Below are 24,787 nucleotides of genomic sequence, written 5' to 3'. Positions count from 1 at the left end.
GCTGCTGTTCGGAGAGCACACACATTTATACTCTGCCTACTGGGCGGAGCCAGCAGGCAGGGATCTACCCCCGTACCTGTAGTGCAGGGGCCTTACCGTAATACCCATATGTCATGATATTCATGTGAACATCACAGCACATACACACGCACATAACGATGGACAGATCAACGGACCAATCAACACGACACAATCACGGACAAGAGCATACACAGTACAAAGCAGGGAACATGACACTTCCTGGACACTCGAGCAGGAGAGAACTCAGGGCACAGACCTCATTGCCAGCCACTCAGAGGTTCACCATGTGCTGAATACCAGAGTTTACTATATTTATAGTTCAATGAAATAAAACTGCTTTGTACCATTCGCAACCGTGTTGGTGCGTCTGTGGGTCAGAGTACCCAACACTTCACCATATATACAATATAATACAACAGTGCTGACTGCCACAGGTACAAGATTAAAGGGCATGGACAGGGTGGATAGGGAGCTGTTCCCTTATCGATTTATAAAACCGGAAGGAGAGAGAGAGGGAGATTGATTTAAAAAAACGGAGGAGAGAGAGAGAGATTCATTTAAAATATCGGAAGGAGAGAGAGAAATTTAAAATGAAAAACGAGTGAGAGAGAGAGATTGATTTAAAATACAGGAAGGAGAGAGAGTTAAAATAAAGGAAGGAGTTAAAATACATGATGTGGAGATGCCGGCGTTGGACTGGGGTGAGCACAGTACGAAGTCTTACAACACCAGATTTAAAATACAGGAAGGAGAGAGAGAGATTGATTTAAAATACAGGAAGGAGAGAGAGAGATTGATTTAAAATGCAGGAAGGAGAGAGAGAGAGATTGATTTAAAATACAGGAAGGGGAGAGAGGGAGCGAGATTGATTTACAATACAGGAAGAGAGAGAGAGAGAGATTGATTTAAAATACAGGAAGGAGAGAGAGAGAGAGAGATTAATTTAAAATACAGGAAGGAGAGAGAGAGAGAGAGAGAGATTTAAAATACAGGAAGGAGGGAGAGAGAGAGAGAGAGATTAATTTAAAATACAGGAAGGAGAGAGAGAGAGAGATTGATTTAAAACACAGGAAGGAGAGAGAGAGAGATTGATTTAAAATACAGGAAGGAGAGAGAGAGATTGATTTAAAATGCAGGGAGGAGAGAGAGAGACATTGATTTAAAATACAGGAAGGGGAGAGAGAGCGAGATTGATTTAAAATACAGGAAGAGAGAGAGAGAGCGAGATTGATTTAAAATACAGGAAGAGAGAGAGAGAGAGATTGATTTAAAATACAGGAAGGAGAGAGAGAGAGAGATTACTTTAAAATACAGGAAGGAGAGAGAGAGAGAGATTAATTTAAAATACAGGAAGGAGAGAGAGAGAGAGAGATTTAAAATACAGGAAGGAGAGAGAGAGAGAGATTGATTTAAAATGCAGGAAGGAGAGAGAGAGAGAGAATGATTTAAAATACAGGAAGGAGAGAGAGAGAGATTGATTTAAAATACAGGAAGGAGAGAGAGAGAGAGAGATTGATTTAAAATGCAGGAAGGAGAGAGAGAGAGATTGATTTAAAATACAGGAAGGAGAGAGAGCGAGAGATTGATTTAAAATACAGGAAGGAGAGAGAGAGAGAGATTTAAAATACAGGAAGGAGAGAGAGAGAGATTGATTTAAAATGCAGGAAGGAGAGAGAGAGAGATTGATTTAAAATACAGGAAGGAGAGAGAGAGAGATTTAAAATATCGGAAGGAGAGAGAGAGAGATTTAAAATACAGGAAGGAGAGAGAGAGAGATTGATTTAAAATACAGGAAGGAGAGAGAGAGATTGATTTAAAATACAGAAAGGAGAGAGAGAGAGAGAGAGAGAGAGGGATTGATTTAAAATACAGGAAGGGGAGAGAGAGATTGATTTAAAATACAGGAAGAGAGAGAGAGAGAGAGAGATTGATTTAAAATACAGGAAGGAGAGAGAGAGAGAGAGATTGATTTAAAATACAGGAAGGAGAGAGAGAGAGAGATTGATTTAAAATACAGGAAGGAGAGAGAGAGAGAGAGAGATTTAAAATACAGGAAGGAGAGAGAGAGAGAGAGAGAGATTTAAAATACAGGGAGGAGAGAGAGAGAGACAGAGATTTAAAATACAGGAAGGAGAAAGAGAGAGAGAGATTGATTTATAACACAGGAAGGAGAGAGAGAGAGAGAGAGAGATCGATTTAAAACACAGGAAGGAGAGAGAGAGAGAGAGAGCGATTGATTTAAAATGCAGGAAGGAGAGAGAGAGAGATTGATTTAAAATACAGGAAGGAGAGAGAGAGAGATTTAAAATACAGGAAGGAGAGAGAGAGAGATTGATTTCAAATACAGGAAGGAGATAGAGAGAGAGAGAGAGATTTCAAATACAGGAAGGAGAGAGAGAGAGAAGGAGCGATTGATTTAAAATACAGGAAGGAGAGAGAGAGAGAGAGAGAGAGATTGATTTAAAATACAGGAAGGAGAGAGAGAGAGAGATTGATTTAAAATACAGGAAGGAGAGAGAGAGAGAGATTGATTTAAAATACAGGAAGGAGAGAGAGAGAGATTGATTTCAAATACAGGAAGGAGATAGAGAGAGAGAGAGAGAGATTTCAAATACAGGAAGGAGAGAGAGAGAGAAGGAGCGATTGATTTAAAATACAGGAAGGAGAGAGAGAGAGAGAGAGAGATTGATTTAAAATACAGGAAGGAGAGAGAGAGAGAGATTGATTTAAAATGCAGGAAGGAGAGAGAGAGAGATTGATTTAAAATACAGGAAGGAGAGAGAGAGAGATTGATTTAAAATACAGGAAGGAGAGAGAGAGAGAGAGAGATTTAAAATACAGGAAGGAGAGAGAGAGAGAGAGAGAGAGAGATTTAAAATACAGGGAGGAGAGAGAGAGAGACAGAGATTTAAAATACAGGAAGGAGAAAGAGAGAGAGAGATTGATTTATAACACAGGAAGGAGAGAGAGAGAGAGATTGATTTAAAATACAGGAAGGAGAGAGAGAGAATACAGGAAGGAGAGAGAGAGAGATTGATTTAAATACAGGAAGGAGAGAGAGAGAGAGATTGATTTAAATACAGAAAGGAGAGAGAGAGATGAAGCAGAGAAGAGAGAGGGATTGATTTAAAATACAGGAAGGGGAGAGAGAGAGAGAGATTGATTTAAAATACAGGAAGAGGAGAGAGAGAGAGAGATTGATTTAAAATACAGGAAGAGAGAGAGAGAGAGAGAGATTGATTTAAAATACAGGAAGGAGAGAGAGAGAGAGAGATTGATTTAAAATACAGGGAGGAGAGAGAGAGAGACAGAGATTTAAAATACAGGAAGGAGAAAGAGAGAGAGAGATTGATTTATAACACAGGAAGGAGAGAGAGAGAGAGAGAGAGATCGATTTAAAACACAGGAAGGAGAGAGAGAGAGAGAGAGCGATTGATTTAAAATGCAGGAAGGAGAGAGAGAGAGATTGATTTAAAATACAGGAAGGAGAGAGAGAGAGATTTAAAATACAGGAAGGAGAGAGAGAGAGATTGATTTCAAATACAGGAAGGAGATAGAGAGAGAGAGAGAGAGATTTCAAATACAGGAAGGAGAGAGAGAAGGAGCGATTGATTTAAAATACAGGAAGGAGAGAGAGAGAGAGAGAGAGAGATTGATTTAAAATACAGGAAGGAGAGAGAGAGAGAGATTGATTTAAAATGCAGGAAGGAGAGAGAGAGAGATTGATTTAAAATACAGGAAGGAGAGAGAGAGAGATTGATTTAAAATACAGGAAGGAGAGAGAGAGAGAGATTTAAAATACAGGAAGGAGAGAGAGAGAGAGAGAGAGAGATTTAAAATACAGGGAGGAGAGAGAGAGAGAGACAGAGATTTAAAATACAGGAAGGAGAAAGAGAGAGAGAGATTGATTTATAACACAGGAAGGAGAGAGAGAGATTGATTTAAAATACAGGAAGGAGAGAGAGAGAGAGAGAGAGAGATTTAAAATACAGGAAGGAGGGCGAGAGAGAGAGAGAGATTAATTTAAAATACAGGAAGGAGAGAGAGAGAGAGATTGATTTAAAACACAGGAAGGAGAGAGAGAGATTGATTTAAAATACAGGAAGGAGAGAGAGAGATTGATTTAAAATGCAGGGAGGAGAGAGAGAGACATTGATTTAAAATACAGGAAGGGGAGAGAGAGAGCGAGATTGATTTAAAATACAGGAAGAGAGAGAGAGAGCGAGATTGATTTAAAATACAGGAAGAGAGAGAGAGAGAGAGATTGATTTAAAATACAGGAAGGAGAGAGAGAGAGAGATTAATTTAAAATACAGGAAGGAGAGAGAGAGAGAGATTTAAAATACAGGAAGGAGAGAGAGAGAGAGATTGATTTAAAATGCAGGAAGGAGAGAGAGAGAGAGAATGATTTAAAATACAGGAAGGAGAGAGAGAGAGATTGATTTAAAATACAGGAAGGAGAGAGAGAGAGAGAGATTGATTTAAAATGCAGGAAGGAGAGAGAGAGAGATTGATTTAAAATACAGGAAGGAGAGAGAGAGAGAGATTGATTTAAAATACAGGAAGGAGAGAGAGAGAGAGATTTAAAATACAGGAAGGAGAGAGAGAGAGATTGATTTAAAATGCAGGAAGGAGAGAGAGATTGATTTAAAATACAGGAAGGAGAGAGAGAGAGATTTAAAATATCGGAAGGAGAGAGAGAGAGAGAGATTTAAAATACAGGAAGGAGAGAGAGAGAGATTGATTTAAAATACAGCAAGGAGAGAGAGAGAGAGATTGATTTAAAATACAGAAAGGAGAGAGAGAGAGAGAGAGAGGGATTGATTTAAAATACAGGAAGGGGAGAGAGAGAGAGATTGATTTAAAATACAGGAAGAGAGAGAGAGAGATTGATTTAAAATACAGGAAGGAGAGAGAGAGAGAGAGATTGATTTAAAATACAGGAAGGAGAGAGAGAGAGAGATTGATTTAAAATACAGGAAGGAGAGAGAGAGAGAGAGAGAGATTTAAAATACAGGAAGGAGAGAGAGAGAGAGAGAGAGAGATTTAAAATACAGGGAGGAGAGAGAGAGAGACAGAGATTTAAAATACAGGAAGGAGAAAGAGAGAGAGAGATTGATTTATAACACAGGAAGGAGAGAGAGAGAGAGAGAGATTGATTTAAAACAGAGGAAGGAGAGAGAGAGAGAGAGAGCGATTGATTTAAAATACAGGAAGGAGAGAGAGAGAGATTGATTTAAAATACAGGAAGGAGAGAGAGAGAGAGATTGATTTAAAATACAGGAAGGAGAGAGAGAGAGATTGATTTCAAATACAGGAAGGAGATAGAGAGAGAGAGAGAGATTTCAAATACAGGAAGGAGAGAGAGAGAGAAGGAGCGATTGATTTAAAATACAGGAAGGAGAGAGAGAGAGAGATTGATTTAAAATACAGGAAGGAGAGAGAGAGAGAGATTGATTTAAAATGCAGGAAGGAGAGAGAGAGAGATTGATTTAAAATACAGGAAGGAGAGAGAGAGAGAGATTGATTTAAAATACAGGAAGGGGAGAGAGAGAGCGAGATTGATTTAAAATACAGGAAGAGAGAGAGAGAGAGAGATTGATTTAAAATACAGGAAGGAGAGAGAGAGAGAGAGATTGATTTAAAATACAGGAAGGAGAGAGAGAGAGAGATTGATTTAAAATACAGGAAGGAGAGAGAGAGAGAGAGAGATTTAAAATACAGGAAGGAGAGAGAGAGATTTAAAATACAGGGAGGAGAGAGAGAGAGACAGAGAGTTAAAATACAGGAAGGAGAAAGAGAGAGAGAGATTGATTTATAACACAGGAAGGAGAGAGAGAGAGAGAGAGATTGATTTAAAACACAGGAAGGAGAGAGAGAGAGAGAGAGCGATTGATTTAAAATACAGGAAGGAGAGAGAGAGAGATTGATTTAAAATACAGGAAGGAGAGAGAGAGAGCGATTGATTTAAAATACAGGAAGGAGAGAGAGAGAGATTGATTTCAAATACAGGAAGGAGATAGAGAGAGAGAGAGAGAGATTTCAAATACAGGAAGGAGAGAGAGAGAGAAGGAGCGATTGATTTAAAATACAGGAAGGAGAGAGAGAGAGAGATTGATTTAAAATACAGGAAGGAGAGAGAGAGAGAGATTGATTTAAAATGCAGGAAGGAGAGAGAGAGAGATTGATTTAAAATACAGGAAGGAGAGAGAGAGAGATTGATTTAAAATACAGGAAGGGGAGAGAGAGAGCGAGATTGATTTAAAATACAGGAAGAGAGAGATTGATTTAAAATACAGGAAGGAGAGAGAGAGAGATTAATTTAAAATACAGGAAGGAGAGAGAGAGAGAGAGATTTAAAATACAGGAAGGAGAGAGAGAGAGAGATTGATTTAAAATGCAGGAAGGAGAGAGAGAGAGAGAATGATTTAAAATACAGGAAGGAGAGAGAGAGAGAGATTGATTTAAAATGCAGGAAGGAGAGAGAGAGAGAGAGATTGATGTAAAATGCAGGAAGGAGAGAGAGAGAGATTGATTTAAAACACAGGAAGGAGAGAGAGAGAGAGAGAGATTGATTTAAAACACAGGAAGGAGATAGAGATTTAAAATGCAGGAAGGAGAGAGAGATTTAATATACAGGAAGGAGAGAGAGGGAGAGAGATTGATTTAAAACACAGGAAGGAGAGAGAGAGAGAGATTGATTTAAAATACAGGAAGAGAGAGAGAGAGAGAGAGAGTGATTGATTTAAAACACAGGAAGGAGAGAGAGAGAGAGATTGATTTAAAATACAGGAAGGAGAGAGAGAGAGAGATTGATTTAAAATACAGGAAGGAGAGAGAGAGAGAGATTAATTTAAAATACAGGAAGGAGAGAGAGAGAGAGATTGATTTAAAACACAGGAAGGAGAGAGATTGATTTAAAACACAGGAAGGAGAGAGAGAGAGAGAGATTGATTTAAAATACAGGAAGGAGAGGGAGAGAGAGATTGATTTAAAATGCAGGAAGGAGAGAGAGAGAGAGATTGATTTAAAATACAGGAAGGAGAGGGAGAGAGAGAGAGATTTAAAATACAGGAAGGAGAGAGAGAGAGAGATTGATTTAAATCACAGGAAGGAGAGAGAGAGAGATTTAAAATACAGGAAGGAGAGAGAGAGAGAGATTTAAAATACAGGAAGGAGAGAGAGAGAGCGAGATTGATTTAAAATACAGGAAGGAGAGGGAGAGAGAGAGAGATTTAAAATACAGGAAGGAGAGAGAGAGAGAGATTGATTTAAAACACAGGAAGGAGAGAGAGAGAGATTTAAAATACAGGAAGGAGAGAGAGAGAGAGATTGATTTAAAATACAGGAAGGAGAGGGAGAGAGATTGATTTAAAATACAGGAAGGAGAGAGAGAGATTGATTTAAGATACAGGAAGGAGAGGGAGAGAGATTGATTTAAAATACAGGAAGGAGAGAGAGAGATTGATTTAAGATACAGGAAGGAGAGGGAGAGAGAGAGAGAGAGAGATTTAAAATACTGGAAGGAGAGAGAGAGAGAGAGAGATTGATTTAAAATACCGGAAGGAGAGAGAGAAAGAGAGATTGATTTAAAATACAGGAAGGAGAGAGAGCGATTGATTTAAAATGCAGGAAGGAGAGAGAGAGAGATTGATTTAAAATACAGGAAGGAGAGAGAGAGAGATTGATTTAAAATACAGGAAGGAGAGAGAGAGAGAGATTGATTTCAAATACAGGAAGGAGATGGAGAGAGAGAGAGATTTCAAATACAGGAAGGAGAGAGAGAGATTGATTTAAAATGCAGGAAGGAGAGAGAGAGAGAGATTGATTTAAAATACAGGAAGGGGAGAGAGAGAGAGAGATTAATTTAAAATACAGGAAGGAGAGACAGAGAGAGAGAGATTGATTTAAAATTCAGGAAGGATAGAGAGGGAGATTGATTTAAAATACAGGAAGGAGAGAGAGAGAGAGATTGATTTAAAATGCAGGAAGGAGAGAGAGAGAGAGAGATTGATTTAAAATACAGGAAGGGGAGAGAGAGAGATTGATTTAAAATACAGGAAGGAGAGAGAGAGAGATTGATTTAAAATACAGGAAGGGGAGAGAGAGAGATTGATTTAAAATACAGGAAGGGGAGAGCGAGAGATTGATTTAAAATACAGGAAGGAGAGAGAGAGAGAGATTGATTTAAAATACAGGAAAGGGAGAGAGAGAGATTGATTTAAAATACAGGAAGGAGAGAGAGAGAGAGAGATTGATTTAAAATACAGGAAGGAGAGAGAGAGAGATTGATTTAAAATACAGGAAGGAGAGAGAGAGAGATTGATTTAAAATACAGGAAGGAGAGAGAGAGATTGATTTAAAATACAGGAAGGAGAGAGAGAGAGATTGATTTAAAATACAGGAAGGAGAGAGAGAGAGAGATTTAAAATACAGGAAGGAGAGAGAGAGAGAGATTGATTTAAAATACAGGAAGGCGAGAGAGAGAGATTGATTTAAAATACAGGAATGAGGGAGAGAGAGATTGATTTAAAATACAGGAAGGAGGGAGAGAGAGAGATTTCAAATACAGGAAGGAGAGAGAGAGAGAGATTGATTTAAAATACAGGAAGGCGAGAGAGAGATTTAAAATACAGGAAGGAGAGAGAGAGAGATTGATTTATAACACAGGAAGGAGAGAGAGAGAGAGAGAGATTGATTTAAAACACAGGAAGGAGAGAGAGAGAGAGAGAGCGATTGATTTAAAATACAGGAAGGAGAGAGAGAGAGATTGACTTAAAATACAGGAAGGAGAGAGAGTGAGATTGATTTAAAATACAGGAAGGAGAGAGAGAGAGAGAGATTGATTTAAAATTCAGGAAGAAGAGAGAAAGAGAGATTGGTTTAAAGTACAGTCAGGAGAGTATAAAAATAGCAGGTCATGCTGCAGCTTTATAGAACCTGAGTACGGCCACATTTGGAATATAGGGCGCGATCCACTGACCGCATGAGCGCGGTCTATGCCGGGAGAGCCCTCTTGTGGGTTTCCTGGACGACTTTACGCCTCGCGGGATTCACCCGAGTCCTGTGAGGCATCGGAGTAGACCAAACAGCTCGTGCCGAAGCCAGCATTAAACCGATTTTGGCAAACTTACCCGGGATCCACCAGCCCCCCCAGCGAGGCTGCAGGCGGGCGGCATTCGCCACTGGTCCACACAAACATGGACCAGACGGAACCCCAGCCTGGAGTCTCTCGGGTCATCGGAAACCCCTGGGTGGTCAGGGTCAGTTCCGGGTGGCTCCCTGACCCTCCCCCTGGACGCAAGCACCTTGGCACTGCCCAGCTGGCACTGCCATGGGTCAGAGCCCGAGGGAGGCCATGCCCATGAAAGGAGGGTGGAGGGGGTTTCGAAGGGTGCAGGGCAGCTAAGTCTGGGAGGTTGGGGGGGGGGGGTGACGGGTGGTGGCCCTGGAATGGATGGGGTGCAGTATGAGGGCTTGGGGGGAGAGTCTGAAGAGGGGGTCCCCGGCATGGTGTCCTCACTTGGGGTTTGTGCGATAGTGCCCATGTGTGTGGGGGCAACATTGCCCATGGGTGGGGGGGGGTGTGGGGGACCTCACCCACAAGCTCTTAGAGATCGGGGTACCCTTTCAAAATGGCGGCCCGATCTCTGAGTTCAGCTCCGGGCTACAATTCTAAGGGCAAGAATATCCTGAAAAATTGCCAAGTGTGGTAGCGAGCGGGAATTGTCACGAGCATCTCGGTGTTCGGCCCAGCAAAACCGGCAACGCAACATGTTAATTGGTCCACTTAATGAGGCCTCACGGGCTTCTCGCCGCAAATAACGCCTCGCCAGCTGATTCGCTGGGACCGCGCTCGCCAGCCCCTCCACTAACAATGTCGAGCAGCACTTAAGCTTCACTTGCTCAGTCAACCCTGTCACGGGAGTGTCCCTTGAAGAAAAGTTTTTGTCTTATCACATGGCTTCAGCGCTGTCATTGTGTGGGCGGAGCTGGGCTGTGGCTCCGAGTTTCACTTTCGCTTCGAGTTTGAACTGGTTTTGTTCCGCACGGGTTGAGAGAAGGTTTTTTTTCTCTGTCTGCAGATTAAAAGCGGTTTCCAGACTGCTCGATAACTTGAAAAGAAATAACTGTTTCCCAGAAGGAATTGAAACCTGCTGTTTTGGAAAGGAAACAGGGGCGTCCATACCAGGTCGTGAGTGCCGTGTGTGGGGCCACCACCTTTTGAATTGGGTTTCTGGTTTATGGGATCTTGTTATTAAATTGGAACAGTTAAAGGGAGGAATTTGTTATGGGTGATATATAGAATACTGTAGCTGATAAAAATGCTTACTGTGTGTGTTTATAGAAATGTTAACTAAATTCGTAGAATAAAGCTTGTTGATTTAATTAAAAGTGCTTAAGGCCTCGGTTGAATAACACCTGAAAAGTAGGCCCTTGTGCTCATCGTCACCAAAATCAATAAACGGTTGTGGGTCAGGGTAACTCCATGATAGACTTTGGAGTTTCCCCTGGCCCATAACAACCCCAGCCAGCTCTCAATAATGGCTCTGAGGAGACCAGCTCCAAGATTCGGGACACAAATCACGGGAGGCTCCTGGATGCGGTGGAGACCAGGAGGGATGTCCTGTTCCCCCGGAGAGTGAGCCACAAGGCAGCCATTGCTGCCTGGGACAAAGTGGCGGCAGCCATTATGTTCCAACATTATGACAAGATGACTGGCCAGCAGTGTGCAGGAAGAAGGTTAATGACCTACAACGGGTGACGAGACACCATCTCCAGCTCTCCCTCCCCCTTCAACCCCGCCTCCATACCCCCTTTCCCACCCTGAACCACGCGTGTGGCTAACAATGCCCCCTCTCTGTGTCTCCTCAGGAAAAAGCCTCCCACAATTGGCGGGAGAGGGCCCAGACTGGCGGAGGGGTGCTGGACATAAGAAAAAAATGAATAAATAATGGCTTATTGTCACAAGTAGGCTTCAATGAAGTTACTGTGAAAAGCCCCGAGGCGCCACATTCGGGAGCCTGTTCGGGGAGGCCGGTAACCATCACCTCCTTTGAGGAGCGGGCCCTGGAGGTGACCGGCGTGGCCGAGGACAGGGCGGTCAGCCACGCGGAGACTGGCGGATGCCACAGAGGTGAGGAACCACCGGGGAACCTCAAACAAACGCGAGTAGCGATTGCCTCCCTGGCTGACCCATCCCTCCCACTGACCACATGTCCATTCTCCCGCAGGTCCTCCCAGTCGACGGTGCCGACCCATCCCGGGCGGCCCCCTCTCCCGACTCGGAGGAGGACACCTCGGAGGAGAGCCCGGAGGATGCAACTGTTACACTCACCTCCCAGCTGTCGTCCCCATCCTCCACCAGCGCAGGTACACATACCCCGGTGGGAGATGTGAGTGGTCAGGCGTCTGGGGCACAATCTGGTGAGCCCCACGCAGCTACATCTGGTGGAGACAGTAACCCCCCCCCCGCCCAGGCGAGACAGCAGTCGGAGAGCTGCTGGATCCCAGGACCCAGCTGGGCCCCATCCTGATGCTGAGCCTCTGAACAGGGCTACCCGGAGCTGATGGAGACGATAGGGAGCGGCCGCGATGTTCCGAGGGAGATGTCGGCGACACTCCAGCAGATCCATAGCAGCTTGGACGAGTCCCAGAGGCTACGGGCGCGGGAGATGTCGCTGGCAATGAGTGGCGCCGAGGGCAACACTGCTCGGGTGGCGACCGCAGTGGAGAGCCTGATGATGCCCGACGTCGGCACCATGAGTGAAGGTGTCCAAGGCGTGGCGCAGTCGGTGACGGCCGAGCAGAATGTCCGGCTCACTGGGAGCTGTCACCCAGTACCAGGCTGACCTTGATCAGGTTCTGCGGGACATGTCCCGCCCTCAGATGGGAATGGCCGAGGCGCTGCGGAGTTGGCCCAGTCGTCGAGGGCGTCGACACGATGAGTGCGGACCACGGGGGAACTGCCAGGCTGGCAGAGCCACACTATGCAGGGGCAGCCGGGGCTTGAACCAGCTGCCCCGTGGGCACCGATCGGGAGCTGCCAGGCCGGGCACATCCCTTGGGACGATGGTGGCCACCAGCACTCCCGGGTTCCACCCCTCTGATGAGGCCACGCCGCGGGGTCAGCACACGGGACAGGGCGGCACGGCTGTGCATGTGCCGCCGACAAGTGAGCCGGGGCCCACCGGCCCCAGAGGATGCCCGCCAGGGGCATCGAAGCCCCCCCCCCCCCCGTGGCGCCCACCCTCCGGCCGTGGACACGTCCCCGGACCTGCGTCCCATCCCCTGGGTGTTCGGACGTTGCGTATGTGGTGTTGCCCCCCGCTGTGTTCAGGCACCACGGTCTGATTGGGATGCTAGTCAATGACTTGCTCACCCATGGGAATCCACTTGGCATGTGTGCGGAGCTCACGTGACCACGATTGCCAATGCCCAATAACAATAGCCTTCATCCGCACGGCCAGATGCCCCAGCGGCCGGTGGGGGTTTATGGGTGATCGGTGGGAAAGACGGGCAGGGCCTGGAATTGGGTTGGGGTCCAGGAGCTGGCATGGTGGTGTAAGGTTTTCGGGCAATTCGGCCCTTTTTGGACTGTTCAAGAATAAAACCCAGAGACTGTAAACTGGACACTTTTCAGCCAAAGGAACATAACCAAATTTCCCAGCAGGCTTGGTCCGCTGAGCTGAGTAGGGGCATAGGTATTTACAAACCCCCCCCTAGGAGCTACAAGGAAGGAGAAGCCAGACAACTAAATTGGATTAAAAACAGAGACAAAGGGGCACGGTAATGCTGTAAGGGGCCTGCCTGCAAGCAGGACAATGTGATGGTCATAGCCCCATGCAGATGTAAGTGACTTTGTCTCCACCAGAGCGGAATCCCATCAACATAACGAGGTGAGGATAGCAGCGATCTCCGAAGCAGATGGACTGCAGCACGGTAGCATAGTGGTTAGCACAATTGCTTCACAGCTCCAGGGTCCCAGGTTCGATTCCCGGCTTGGGTCACTGCCTGTGCGGAGTCTGCACGAGAGGGATTACGGACCCCGGAAGTGTAGCAGGTTTTAGGTTAGACGGGCAGCATGGTCGGCACGGGCTTGGAGGGCCGAAGGGCCTGTTCCTGTGCTGTACATTTCTTTCTTTCTTGTTCGTTGAGAGAGAGAAAGAGATTGATTTAAAATACAGGAAGGGGGGAGAGAAAGAGAGAGAGATTTAAAATACAGGGAGGAGAGAGAGAGAGACAGAGAGATTTAAAATACAGGAAGGGTATCCTTCCAGCTGGGTCACTGTCTGTGCGGAGTCTGCACATCCTCCTCGTGTGTGCGTGGGTTTCCTCCGGGTGCTCCGGTTTCCTCCCACAGTCCAAAGATGTGCAGGTTAGGTGGATTGGCTGTGATAAATTGCCCTTAGTGTCCAAAATTGCCCTTCGCGTTGGTTGAGTGGGGTTACTGGGTTATGGGGATAGGGTGGTGTGGGCTTGGGTAGGGTGCTCTTTCCAAGAGCCGGTGCAGACTCGATGGGCCGAATGGCCTCCTTCTGCACTGTAAATTCTATCTATGAGAGAGAGATTTAAGATACAGGAAGGAGAGAGATTGAATTAAAATGCACAATGCAGTGAGAGATTGATTTAAAATGCAAGATAGAGAGAGAGAGAGATTTAAAATACAGGAAGGAGAGAGAGAAAGAGAGATTGATTTAAAATACAGGAAGGAGAGAGAGAGAGATTGATTTAAAATACAGGAAGGAGAGAGAGAGAGAGAGATTGATTTAAAATACAGGAAGAAGAGAGAGTGAGAGAGATTAATTTAAAATACAGGAATGAGAGAGAGAAAGAGAGATTGATTTAAAATACAGGAAGGAGAGAGAGAGATTTAAAATACAGGAAGGAGAGAGAGTGAGAGAGATTAATTTAAAATACAGGAATGAGAGAGAGAGAAAGAGAGATTGATTTAAAATACAGGAAGGAGAGAGAGAGAGAGAGAGAGATTTAAAATACAGGAAGGAGAGAGAGAGAGAGAGATTGATTTAAAATACAGGAAGGAGAGAGAGAGAGAGAGAGAGAGATTGATTTAAAATACGGGAAGGAGAGAGAGAGAGAGAGAGAGATTTAAAATACAGGAAGGAGAGAGAGAGATTGATTTAAAATGCAGGAAGCAGAGAGAGAGAGATTTAAAATACAGGAAGGAGAGAGAGAGAGAGAGAGAGATTGATTTAAAATACAGGAAGGAGAGAGAGAAAGAGAGTTTGATTTAAAATACAGGAAGGAGAGAGAGAGAGAGATTGATTTAAAATACAGGAAGGAGAGAGAGAGAGAGAGATTTAAAATACAGGAAGGAGAGAGAGAGAGAGATTGATTTAAAATACAGGAAGGAGAGAGAGAGAGATTTAAAATACAGGAATGAGAGAGAGAGAGAGAGATTGATTTAAAATACAGGAAGGAGAGAGAGAGAGAGATTGATTTAAAATACAGGAAGGAGAGAGAGATTTAAAATTACAACTCCAACTGTCGCCTGTGAGCACAGCTTCAGAAAAGCTCGGCTGTGACCGTTCATGCTGGAGTGGGAACGAAGAAAGAAAAGGCAGAGCTTGTGTCGCAGTTTGATCCGGAGAATGGGGTTGATTTTGGAGCCATTACACCTAATGGTAGCACGGTGGTTAGCACTGTTGCTTCACAGCCGCAGTGACCCAGGTTCGATTCCCGGCTTGGGTCACGGTCTGTGCGGAGTCTGCACGTTCTCCCCGTGTCTGCGTGGGTTTCCTCCGGGTGCTCCGGTTTCCTCCCACAGTCCAAAGATGTGCAGGTTAGGTGGATTGGCCATGATAAATTGCCCTTAGTGTCCAAAATTGCCCTTAGTGCCGGGTGGGGTTACTGGGTTATGGGGATAGGGTGGAGGTGTGGACCTTGGGTAGGGTGCTCTTTCCAAGAGCCGGTGCAGACTCGATGGGCCGAATGGCCTCCTTCTGCACTGTAAATTCTATGATCTATAAGATGGAAGCCCTTGAAAAATCTTCACAATGGAGCTTAACCTTGTTATCTAAAAGAATAGACTGTCTGGAACTCGTGTATTGCGCTGGGACAGGCCGTGCAAGATAACCGGTGGAAAAAACCAAGTTGGAGGCGGACCTAGGGGAGGTACTCCAATCTTGACAGAAGCCGCCGGCAGGAACTCACTGGGTGGAGGGGGCGGAGCCGGCGCCAAATTCAAATCGGGACAGGTCTGCCTGGCTGGAAGGGGCGGGACCAGCGGGAACTTCAAACTTGTACCTTTTCAATAAACCTCGATTTGAATTGTAATTGGAGTCCGTTGCAATTCTTCGATCTCTCACCAGCGATCTCTGACCAAGTCATATTTAAAAACTCCTCACCCTAATTCCGGGGTCGAGAACCTAGGGTAATCTTGGAACGATTCGAACCCGTTCACTCAGGACAGGCTGCTGGTTAGGTAATAAACAGCAGTGTCCTATTCTCTCTCTTGGGAGAGCTACTCCAGCGAAGTAGGAACCGGGTGGGTGTTGTACCACCGGCAAGAGAGAGAATCACCTGGGCATTGGTGGGGGTCTGGATATCTGTGCGATAAAAGCCTCAGGCTCCCGGTTAGGGATAAACGGCAGGCTTGATTCAGTGCTCTCCCCCGCGGAGGTGTCCCAGTGCGGCATCCCCTGGTCTCTGAGGTTTCGGTGCCAGCTGGAGAGAGACACACACAGATACTCAAACCCCAGATATCGGCCCAGTAGTGGAGTAAAACAAGAAGAAACCCGCTACAGTGGTGCCGTGAGCGATTTCCTGTTCCCAACACCACCCGCCCCCACCCCTCATGGCGACCCATCCCTGCAAGGGTCCCCCACTCCCCGCCGAGCACAGGGGCAGGAAGCCCACAGCCGGCCCCCCTCGGGCTCTTTGAGTAAAGATGGCCGCTCACCTCCTCGGCTCCCCACAGAAGCCCTTCCGCCAGGTTCATGTTGGTCAAAAGGAGGACTAATCGGCGCCGGAGTGACCACTTGCTGGGGAGGCCGCTGAATGATGGGAGGCTGTTGGATAAGGGTGGCTCTCGTTAATTGTAGGGAAATGGGGCTTAAATGGTGATAATTGGTTCCTCGCGACGGTACGGCGATATCCCGAATTCACCTACGGGAGCGGGGCTGGTTGCATCGCAAACTGTTTGGTGCCTGACGCAGATCTCTTTACTGCCCTCTCACGCTATTCGCCGGCCTCGTCCCGCTTGAGCGAGTGCGCAGGATGCCAGAGAATCGTGCTCTAAGTGCGGGCTAAACCGGTGAGAAACCCCCCAGGGCCCCACAAAAGTGACGAAGTGAATAGCAGTTGGGAACGCCAGCCGAGTGGGCGGACAACTCCCCGAAAAACCCACCACAAATGGACTTCGAAATTCTTTGGGAGAATCGCGCCCAATTCTGGTCGCCACACTACCAGAAGGATGCGGAGGCTTTAGAGAGGGTGCAGAAGAGATTTACCAGGATGTTGCCTGGTATGGAGGGCATTAGCTATGAGGAGCGGTTGAATAAACTCGGTTTGTTCTCACTGGAACGAAGGAGGTTGAGGGTCTACAAGATGATGAGGGGGACAGACAGAGTGGAGAGTCAGAAGCTTTTTCCCAGGGTGGAAGAGTCAATTACTCGGGGACATAGGTTGAAGGTGCGAGGGGAAAAGTTTAGATGTATGAGGGATGTTGGGGGTGAATGGAACTCGCTGCCGGAGGAGGTGGTGGAAGCAGGGCCGAGGGGCGTCTTGACAAATACATGAATAGGATGGGAATAGAGGGATTACGGACCCCGGAAGTGTAGAAGGTTTTAGGTTAGACGGGCAGCATGGTCGGCACGGGCTTGGAGGGTCGAAGGGCCTGTTCCTGTGCTGTACATTTCTTTGTTCTTTGTTCGTTGAGAGAAAGAGATTGATTTAAAATACAGGAAGGGGAGAGAGAGAGAGAGAGAGAGATTTAAACTACAGGGAGGAGAGAGAGAGAGACAGAGAGATTTAAAATACAGGAAGGAGAGAGAGAGAGAGAGATTTAAGATACAGGAAGGAGAGAGAGAGAGAGAGAAAGAGAGATTGATTTAAAATACAGGAAGGAGAGAGAGTGAGAGAGATTGATTTAAAATACAGGAATGAGAGAGAGAAAGAGAGATTGATTTAAAATACAGGAAGGAGAGAGAGAAAGAGAGATTGATTTAAAATGCAAGATAGAGAGAGAGAGAGAGATTTAAAATACAGGAAGGAGAGAGAGAGAGAAAGAGAGATTGATTTAAAATGCAAGATAGAGAGAGAGAGAGAGATTTAAAATACAGGAAGGAGAGAGAGAGAGAAAGAGAGATTGATTTAAAATACAGGAATGAGAGAGAGAAAGAGAGATTGATTTAAAATACAGGAAGAAGAGAGAGAGAGAGAGAGATTGATTTAAAATACAGGAAGGAGAGAGAGAGAGAGATTGATTTAAAATACAGGAAGGAGAGAGAGAGAGATTTAAAATACAGGAAGGAGAGAGAGAGAGAAAGAGAGATTGATTTAAAATACAGGAATGAGAGAGAGAAAGAGAGATTGATTTAAAATACAGGAAGAAGAGAGAGAGAGAGAGAGATTGATTTAAAATACAGGAAGGAGAGAGAGAGAGAGATTGATTTAAAATACAGGAAGGAGAGAGAGAGAGATTTAAAATACAGGAAGGAGAGAGAGAGAGAGAGAGAGATTGATTTAAAATACAGGAAGGAGAGAGAGATTTAAAATTACAACTCCAACTGTCGCCTGTGAGGGGCAGCACAGCTTCAGAAAAGCTCGGCTGTGACCGTTCATGCTGGAGTGGGAACGAAGAAAGAAAAGGCAGAGCTTGTGTCGCAGTTTGATCCGGAGAATGGGGTTGATTTTGGAGCCATTACACCTAATGGTAGCACGGTGGTTAGCACTGTTGCTTCACAGCCGCAGTGACCCAGGTTCGATTCCCAGCTTGGGTCACGGTCTGTGCGGAGTCTGCACGTTCTCCCCGTGTCTGCGTGGGTTTCCTCCGGGTGCTCCGGTTTCCTCCCACAAGTCCCGAAAGACGCGCTGTTAGGTGATTTGGACATTCTGAATTCTCCCTCTGTGTACCCGAACAGGTGCCAGAGTGTGGCAACTAGGGGCTTTTCACAGTAACTTCATTGCAGTGTGAATGTAAGCCTACTTGTGACAATAAAGATTATTATTAAAGGGACAGTGACAAAGTTAACGTTTCCCCTAAATTAGCCCACGCCCTGATGTTCTGACCACTATGGAACGGGACCTCTGCTCAAGGTAACCTGCCCCCCCCCGCCACCCCCCCCCCCCCCCCCCCCTCCCCGGGCGCTGTTGTATTGCAAAGCTCACCAGAGCCACCATCAGATTATGCCAGGTGTTGCCAACTACATCAAGGCACTGAAACACATCCCACCCAAACCCAAAATGGACAGTAACGATCGACTCGATTCCCCTCACCCCACCCAGTGCATGCCCCCTGATCCAACCCGGCTCCCGGGGTCACCTGGGTGCTCGGAGTCGCTTCTCACGGGGGAGCTCACCAAGACTGAACTCTTCCCCCTCTCAACACGTCGGGGGGGGCGAGAGAACCAAGGCTTGAGATTTGCAGATCAATCCCTCCCTTCCCTGCTCTGTGGAGCGGTCACTCACCGGCGAAGCCTCCACATCCCCGGTCCAAGGCTTCAATCGTGCGCGGTTCTGCAGCACCGAGGGAAAATGACACTCAACGTTAGGTGAAGTGTCCACTTCATTCCCTCGAGAAAGGGGGAGTAAATGCTGCACGGTTAGACCCAGCCATTAGACCTAGCCATTCAGGCTAAATTTACGTGGTCAGATTTATTTACAAAGGGGGCGATTACACTGAAGCAGAAATACACAGCAAACAACTTACAGCCGCAGACCTAATGTAATTAGATGTCCCAAAGCACTGCATGAGGCCATTTGTTATGGGCCAGGGTTTAGAGAACCCCAAAGTGTATCATGGAGTTCACCTGACTCACAACTTTTAATAGATTGTGGTATGGGAAGTAGACGGCCCACTCTACAGGTGGAATGGAAAAGTATTTTTTTTAAAAATAAATTTAGAATACCCAATTCATTTTTCCAATTAAGGGGCAATTTAGCGTGGCCAATTCACCTACCCTGCGCATCTTTGGGTTGTGGGGGCGAAACACGCAAACACGGGGAGAATGTGCAAACTCCACACGGACAGTGACCCAGAGCCGGGATCGATCCTGGGACCTCGGGCACCATGCGGCAACATCACTAACCACTGCGCCACCGTGCTGCCCAAGTATATTTTAAAGGAAAACAAAGCTTATTCTATGAACTCAAGTTAACCTTTTTAAAGCATACAGTGAACATCTTAGCAACCATTAATTCAAATACAACCCCCAAAGAATACAACACTAAGTAATCCTTCATAACTTCCCAAACAACATCCAGAAGGCAGAAGAAACACCTTTCAACAGAAGCACATTAGGTTTACATTCAGTACTGAGAACATTTATAATTCTGAATTCGCCAAATGATCAAGAGATAGTCTTTTCATGGCAGAGAGAACAGCAGTACACCTGCTCTGTCTGGCTTCAGCTCCAACACTGAAAACGAAACTAAAACACACCCTGCAGCAAACAGCCTAAAACGAAAGTAAAAAGCTGACAGACAGCCCAGCTCCACCCACACTCTGACATCACTGCAGCAGTAAACACCCATTTCTTAAAGGTACTCTCACATGACACATTGTAAAGCAAAGTACGACACCAAGTCACATAAAGACATATTATAATGAGCAACGTAATATCTTGGCCAACAAGGTTACTTTAAGGGGCATCTCAAAGGAGAGAGAGAAGGGGATGGGGAATACAGCGTTTAGGGAGAGAATTCCAGAGCTCAGGATCTAGGTAGATGGTTGTTCGGCCAAGCTAGGTCATGAGTGACAGATGACCAGGGGCTTCCTTCCTGGGAGTACAAGAATAACGTTTCGCTCCAACAGTGCAGAGATTTGGCGAGACCCGTCTGGTGCACAGTTTAGATCTCCACATTTTTAAGGAAGAACATACTCGCATTGGAGGCCAGTACAATGAAGGTTTACGGGAATGGGATCCCTGGGAACGGGGGGAGTGGGGTATGCCCTGCCATAGAGAAGTGGAGCTAATTGGGCCGACATTCTCTAGCGTTTGGAAGAAAGAGAGATGGTCGCATTGAGAAGTACAAGATTCTGAAGGGGTTTGACAGGGCGGGGAATCTAAAACACGCGGTTGGGGGGGGGGAGTCACAGTCTCAGAACGGGGGAAGGAGGCAGAGGGATCGTTTAGGACTGAGATGGGGATAGATTTCTTACCCTGCTGAATAAACGGGGACTGTGTACAATGATCCTTACCCTGCTGAATAAACAGGGACTGTGTACAATGATCCTCACCCTGCAGAATAAACAGGGACTGTGCACAATGATCCTCACTCTGTTGAATAAACAGGGACTGTGCACAATGATCTTCACCTTGCTGAATAAACAGGGACTGTGTACAATGTTCTTCTCCCTGCTGAATAAACAGAGACTGTGTACACTGATCCTCACCATGCTGAATAAACAAGGACTGTGCACAATGATCCTCACCCTGCTGAATAAACAGGGATGGTGTGCAATGATCCTCACTCTGCTGAATAAACAGGGACTGTGCACAATGATCCTCACTCTGCTGAATAAACAGGGACTGTGTACAATGATCCTCACCCTGCTGAATAAACAGGGACTGTGTACAATGTTCTTCTCCCTGCTGAATAAACAGAGACTGTGTACAATGATCCTCACCATGCTGAATAAACAAGGACTGTGGCCAATGATCCTCACTCTGCTGAATAAACAGGGACTGTGCACAATGATCCTCACCCTGCTGAATAAACAGGGACGGTGTACAATGACCCTCACCCTGCTGAATAAACAGGGACGGTGTACAATGATCCTCACCCTGCTGAATAAACAGGGACTGTGCACAATGATCCTCACCCTGCTGAATAAACAGGGTCTGTGCACAATGATCCTCACCCTGCTGAATAAACAGGGACTGTGCACAAGACCCTCACCCTGCTGAATAAACAGGGACTGTGCACAATGATCCTCACCCTGCTGAATAAACAGGGACTGTGCACAAGACCCTCACCCTGCTGAATAAACAGGGACTGTGTACAATGATCCTCACTCTGCTGAATAACCAGGGACTGTGCACAATGATCCTCACTCTGCTGAATAAACAGAGACTGTGTACAATGATCCTCACCCTGCTGAATAAACAGGGACTGTGCACAATGATCCTCACCCTGCTGAATAACCAGGGACTGTGTACAATGATCCTCACTCTGCTGAATAACCAGGGACTGTGCACAATGATCCTCACTCTGCTGAATAAACAGGGACTGTGCACAATGATCCTCACTCTGCTGAATAAACAGGGACTGTGTACAATGATCCTCACCCTGCTGAATAAACAGGGACTGTGCACAATGATCCTCACCCTGCTGAATAAACAGGGACCGTGTACAATGATCCTCACCCTGCTGAATAAACAGGGACTGTGGCCAATGATCCTCACTCTGCTGAATAAACAGGGACTGTGCACAATGATCCTCACCCTGCTGAATAAACAGGGACGGTGTACAATGACCCTCACCCTGCTGAATAAACAGGGACGGTGTACAATGATCCTCACCCTGCTGAATAAACAGGGACTGTGCACAATGATCCTCACCCTGCTGAATAAACAGGGTCTGTGCACAATGATCCTCACCCTGCTGAATAAACAGGGACTGTGCACAAGACCCTCACCCTGCTGAATAAACAGGGACTGTGCACAATGATCCTCACCCTGCTGAATAAACAGGGACTGTGCACAAGACCCTCACCCTGCTGAATAAACAGGGACTGTGCACAATGATCCTCACTCTGCTGAATAAACAGAGACTGTGTACAATGATCCTCACCCTGCTGAATAAACAGGGACTGTGCACAATGATCCTCACCCTGCTGAATAACCAGGGACTGTGTACAATGATCCTCACTCTGCTGAATAACCAGGGACTGTGCACAATGATCCTCACTCTGCTGAATAAACAGGGACTGTGCACAATGATCCTCACCCTGCTGAATAAACAGGGACTGTGTACAATGATCCTCACCCTTCTGAATAAATAGGGACTGTGTACAATGATCCTCACCCATCTGAATAAACAGGGACTGTGGCCAATGATCCTCACCCATCTGAATAAACAGGGGCTGTGTACAATGATCCTCACCCATCTGAATAAACAGGGACTGTGGCCAATGATCCTCACCCTGCTGAATAAACAGGGGCTGTGTACAATGATCCTCACCCATCTGAATAAACAGGGACTGTGGCCAATGATCCTCACCCTGCTGAATAAACAGGGACGGTGCACAATGATCCTCACCCTGCTGAATAAACAGGGACTGTGCACAATGATCCTCACCCTGCTGAATAAACAGGGATGGTGTGCAATGATCCTCACTCTGCTGAATAAACAGGGACGGTGCACAATGATCCTCACCCTTCTGAATAAACAGGGACTGTGGCCAATGATCCTCACCCTGCTGAATAAACAGGGACTGTGGCCAATGATCCTCACCCTGCTGAATAAACAGGGACTGTGCACAATGATCCTCACCCTGCTGAATAAACAGGGTCTGTGCACAATGATCCTCACTGTGCTGAATAAACAGGGACGGTGTACAATGATCCTCACCCTGCTGAATAAACAGGGACTGTGTACAATGATCCTCACCCTTCTGAATAAACAGGGACTGTGGCCAATGATCCTCACCCTGCTGAATAAACAGGGACTGTGGCCAATGATCCTCACCCTTCTGAATAAACAGGGACTGTGGCCAATGATCCTCACCCTGCTGAATAAACAGGGTCTGTGCACAATGATCCTCACCCTGCTGAATAAACAGGAACCATCTGCCCGTAATAAACATTAGGAAGGAATCGCCAGCCCTCAGTGACCACCATACGTATGAACAATGATCAGTTGGGTAATAGGTTACTCACATGACAGGATGATTTCCTGGGGCCTCCACAGGTTCAGATGGGTGAGGATATGCAGCAGTTGTCCCACGGTTCCATTGCGAGTCATCCAGTGCCACATGACGTTCTGCGTGCGGCCTGGGGCTCCTCTGTTCTCCAGTAACCGAAGTTCTGTCATGTCGGTGACGATGCAGGAAGCTGAGGGGGGGGGTAAAACACGAGCGTCAATAACCCGATGAGATCTGACTGCGTGAGGCATGGTTCCCGCCATTTTGAGGGACGTAAATAATTAAGTAAACAAGGTCAAATTAACCGAGGGGCAAATTTAAGGGACAGTCCCTTCAGGGAAAACTGCCTTCAACAAAAAGTGAGTTGCAAGTAAAACGAGCCAATCATCAAACCTTAAATGGGTTGACAAGTGGTCAAAAAGGCCTCTGCGGTGGCCAACGTTTCAAGAGTACCAGTGGACACGCGCATTCTCCCTCCCCAGGGCCGCGAATATAGCCAGGGGAGAGGCCCACTGCGTGGGGTGGACGAGCAACTCCCTTTCCCTGGAATCAGCATGGGTAGAAGCAAATTTATCCACAGGACTGGCAGCGCACAGATAGATGGAGATTGTAGTGGGCCAGGGTTTAGAGAGCCCCAAAGTGTATCATGGAGTTCACCTGACCCACAACTTTTACTAGATTGTGGTATGGGGAGCACACGGCCCACTCGACAGCAGAAATGGAAAAGTATTTTTTAAAGCAAAAACAATGTTTATTCTATGAACTCAAGTTAACCTTTTTAAAACATACAGTGAACATCTTAGCAACCATTAATTCAAATACAACCCCCAAAGACTACAACACTAAGTAATCCTTAATAACTTCCCAACAACATCCAGAAGACTTATGAAACACCTTTTAACAGAAGCACGTTAGGTTTACATTCAGTATTGAGAACATTTATAATTCTGAATTCACCAAATGATCAAGAGACAGTCTTTTCATGGCAGAGAGAACAGCAGTACAGCTGCTTTGTCTGGCTTCAGCTCCAACACTGAAAACAAAACTAAAAAGAAACTAGTGTGAAGTTTCAGTTGGGGCGATGGATAGTTACAAGGTAGCGAGGAAGGATCTAAAGAGAGAGCTAAGACGAGTAAGGAGGGGACATGAGAAGTATTTGGCAGGAAGGATCAAGGAAAACTCAAAAGCTTTCTATAGGTATGTCAGGAATAAGCGAATGACTAGGGAAAGAGTAGGACCAGTCAAGGACAGGGATGGGAAGTTGTGTGTAGAGTCTGAAGAGATAGGCGAGATACTAAATGAATATTTTCCGTCAGTATTCACTCAGGAAAAAGATAATGTTGTGGAGGAGAATGCTGAGCTCCAGGTAAATAGATTAGATGGCATTGAGGTACGTAGGGAAGAGGTGTTGGCAATTCTGGACAGGCTGAAAATAGATAAGTCCCCGGGACCTGATGGGATTTATCCTAGGATTCTCTGGGAGGCCAGGGAAGAGATTGCTGGACCATTGGCTTTGATTTTTATGTCACCATTGGCTACAGGAATAGTGCCAGAGGACTGGAGGATAGCAAATGTGGTCCCTTTGTTCAAAAAGGGGAGCAGAGACAACCCCGGCAACTATAGGCCGGTGAGCCTCACGTCTGTAGTGGGTAAAGTCTTGGAGGGGATTATAAGAGACAAGATTTATAATCATCTAGATAGGAATAATATGATCAG

The 24,787-nt window shown here is 46.0% G+C and overlaps 1 protein-coding gene across 1 annotated transcript in view; it reads right to left on the bottom strand.

Annotated features, from left to right (window-relative positions):
- LOC140399458 (interleukin-1 receptor-associated kinase 1-like) overlaps positions 1 to 23,256 on the bottom strand; it is a 34,956-nt gene extending 11,700 nt beyond the window's left edge. The window contains exon 1 of the mRNA XM_072489034.1: positions 23,088 to 23,256. Coding sequence (XP_072345135.1) covers positions 23,088 to 23,241 — 154 coding nt within the window. The 5' untranslated portion in view covers positions 23,242 to 23,256. The remainder of the gene's footprint in view (positions 1 to 23,087) is intronic.
- Positions 23,257 to 24,787: the final 1,531 nt, after the last annotated feature.

Source organism: Scyliorhinus torazame, chromosome 22, assembly GCF_047496885.1.
Source record: "Scyliorhinus torazame isolate Kashiwa2021f chromosome 22, sScyTor2.1, whole genome shotgun sequence".
Taxonomy (NCBI): Eukaryota; Metazoa; Chordata; class Chondrichthyes; order Carcharhiniformes; family Scyliorhinidae; genus Scyliorhinus; species Scyliorhinus torazame.
The sequence above is the reverse complement of the archived record's forward strand: the minus strand, read 5'-3'. Positions and strand labels throughout refer to the sequence as shown.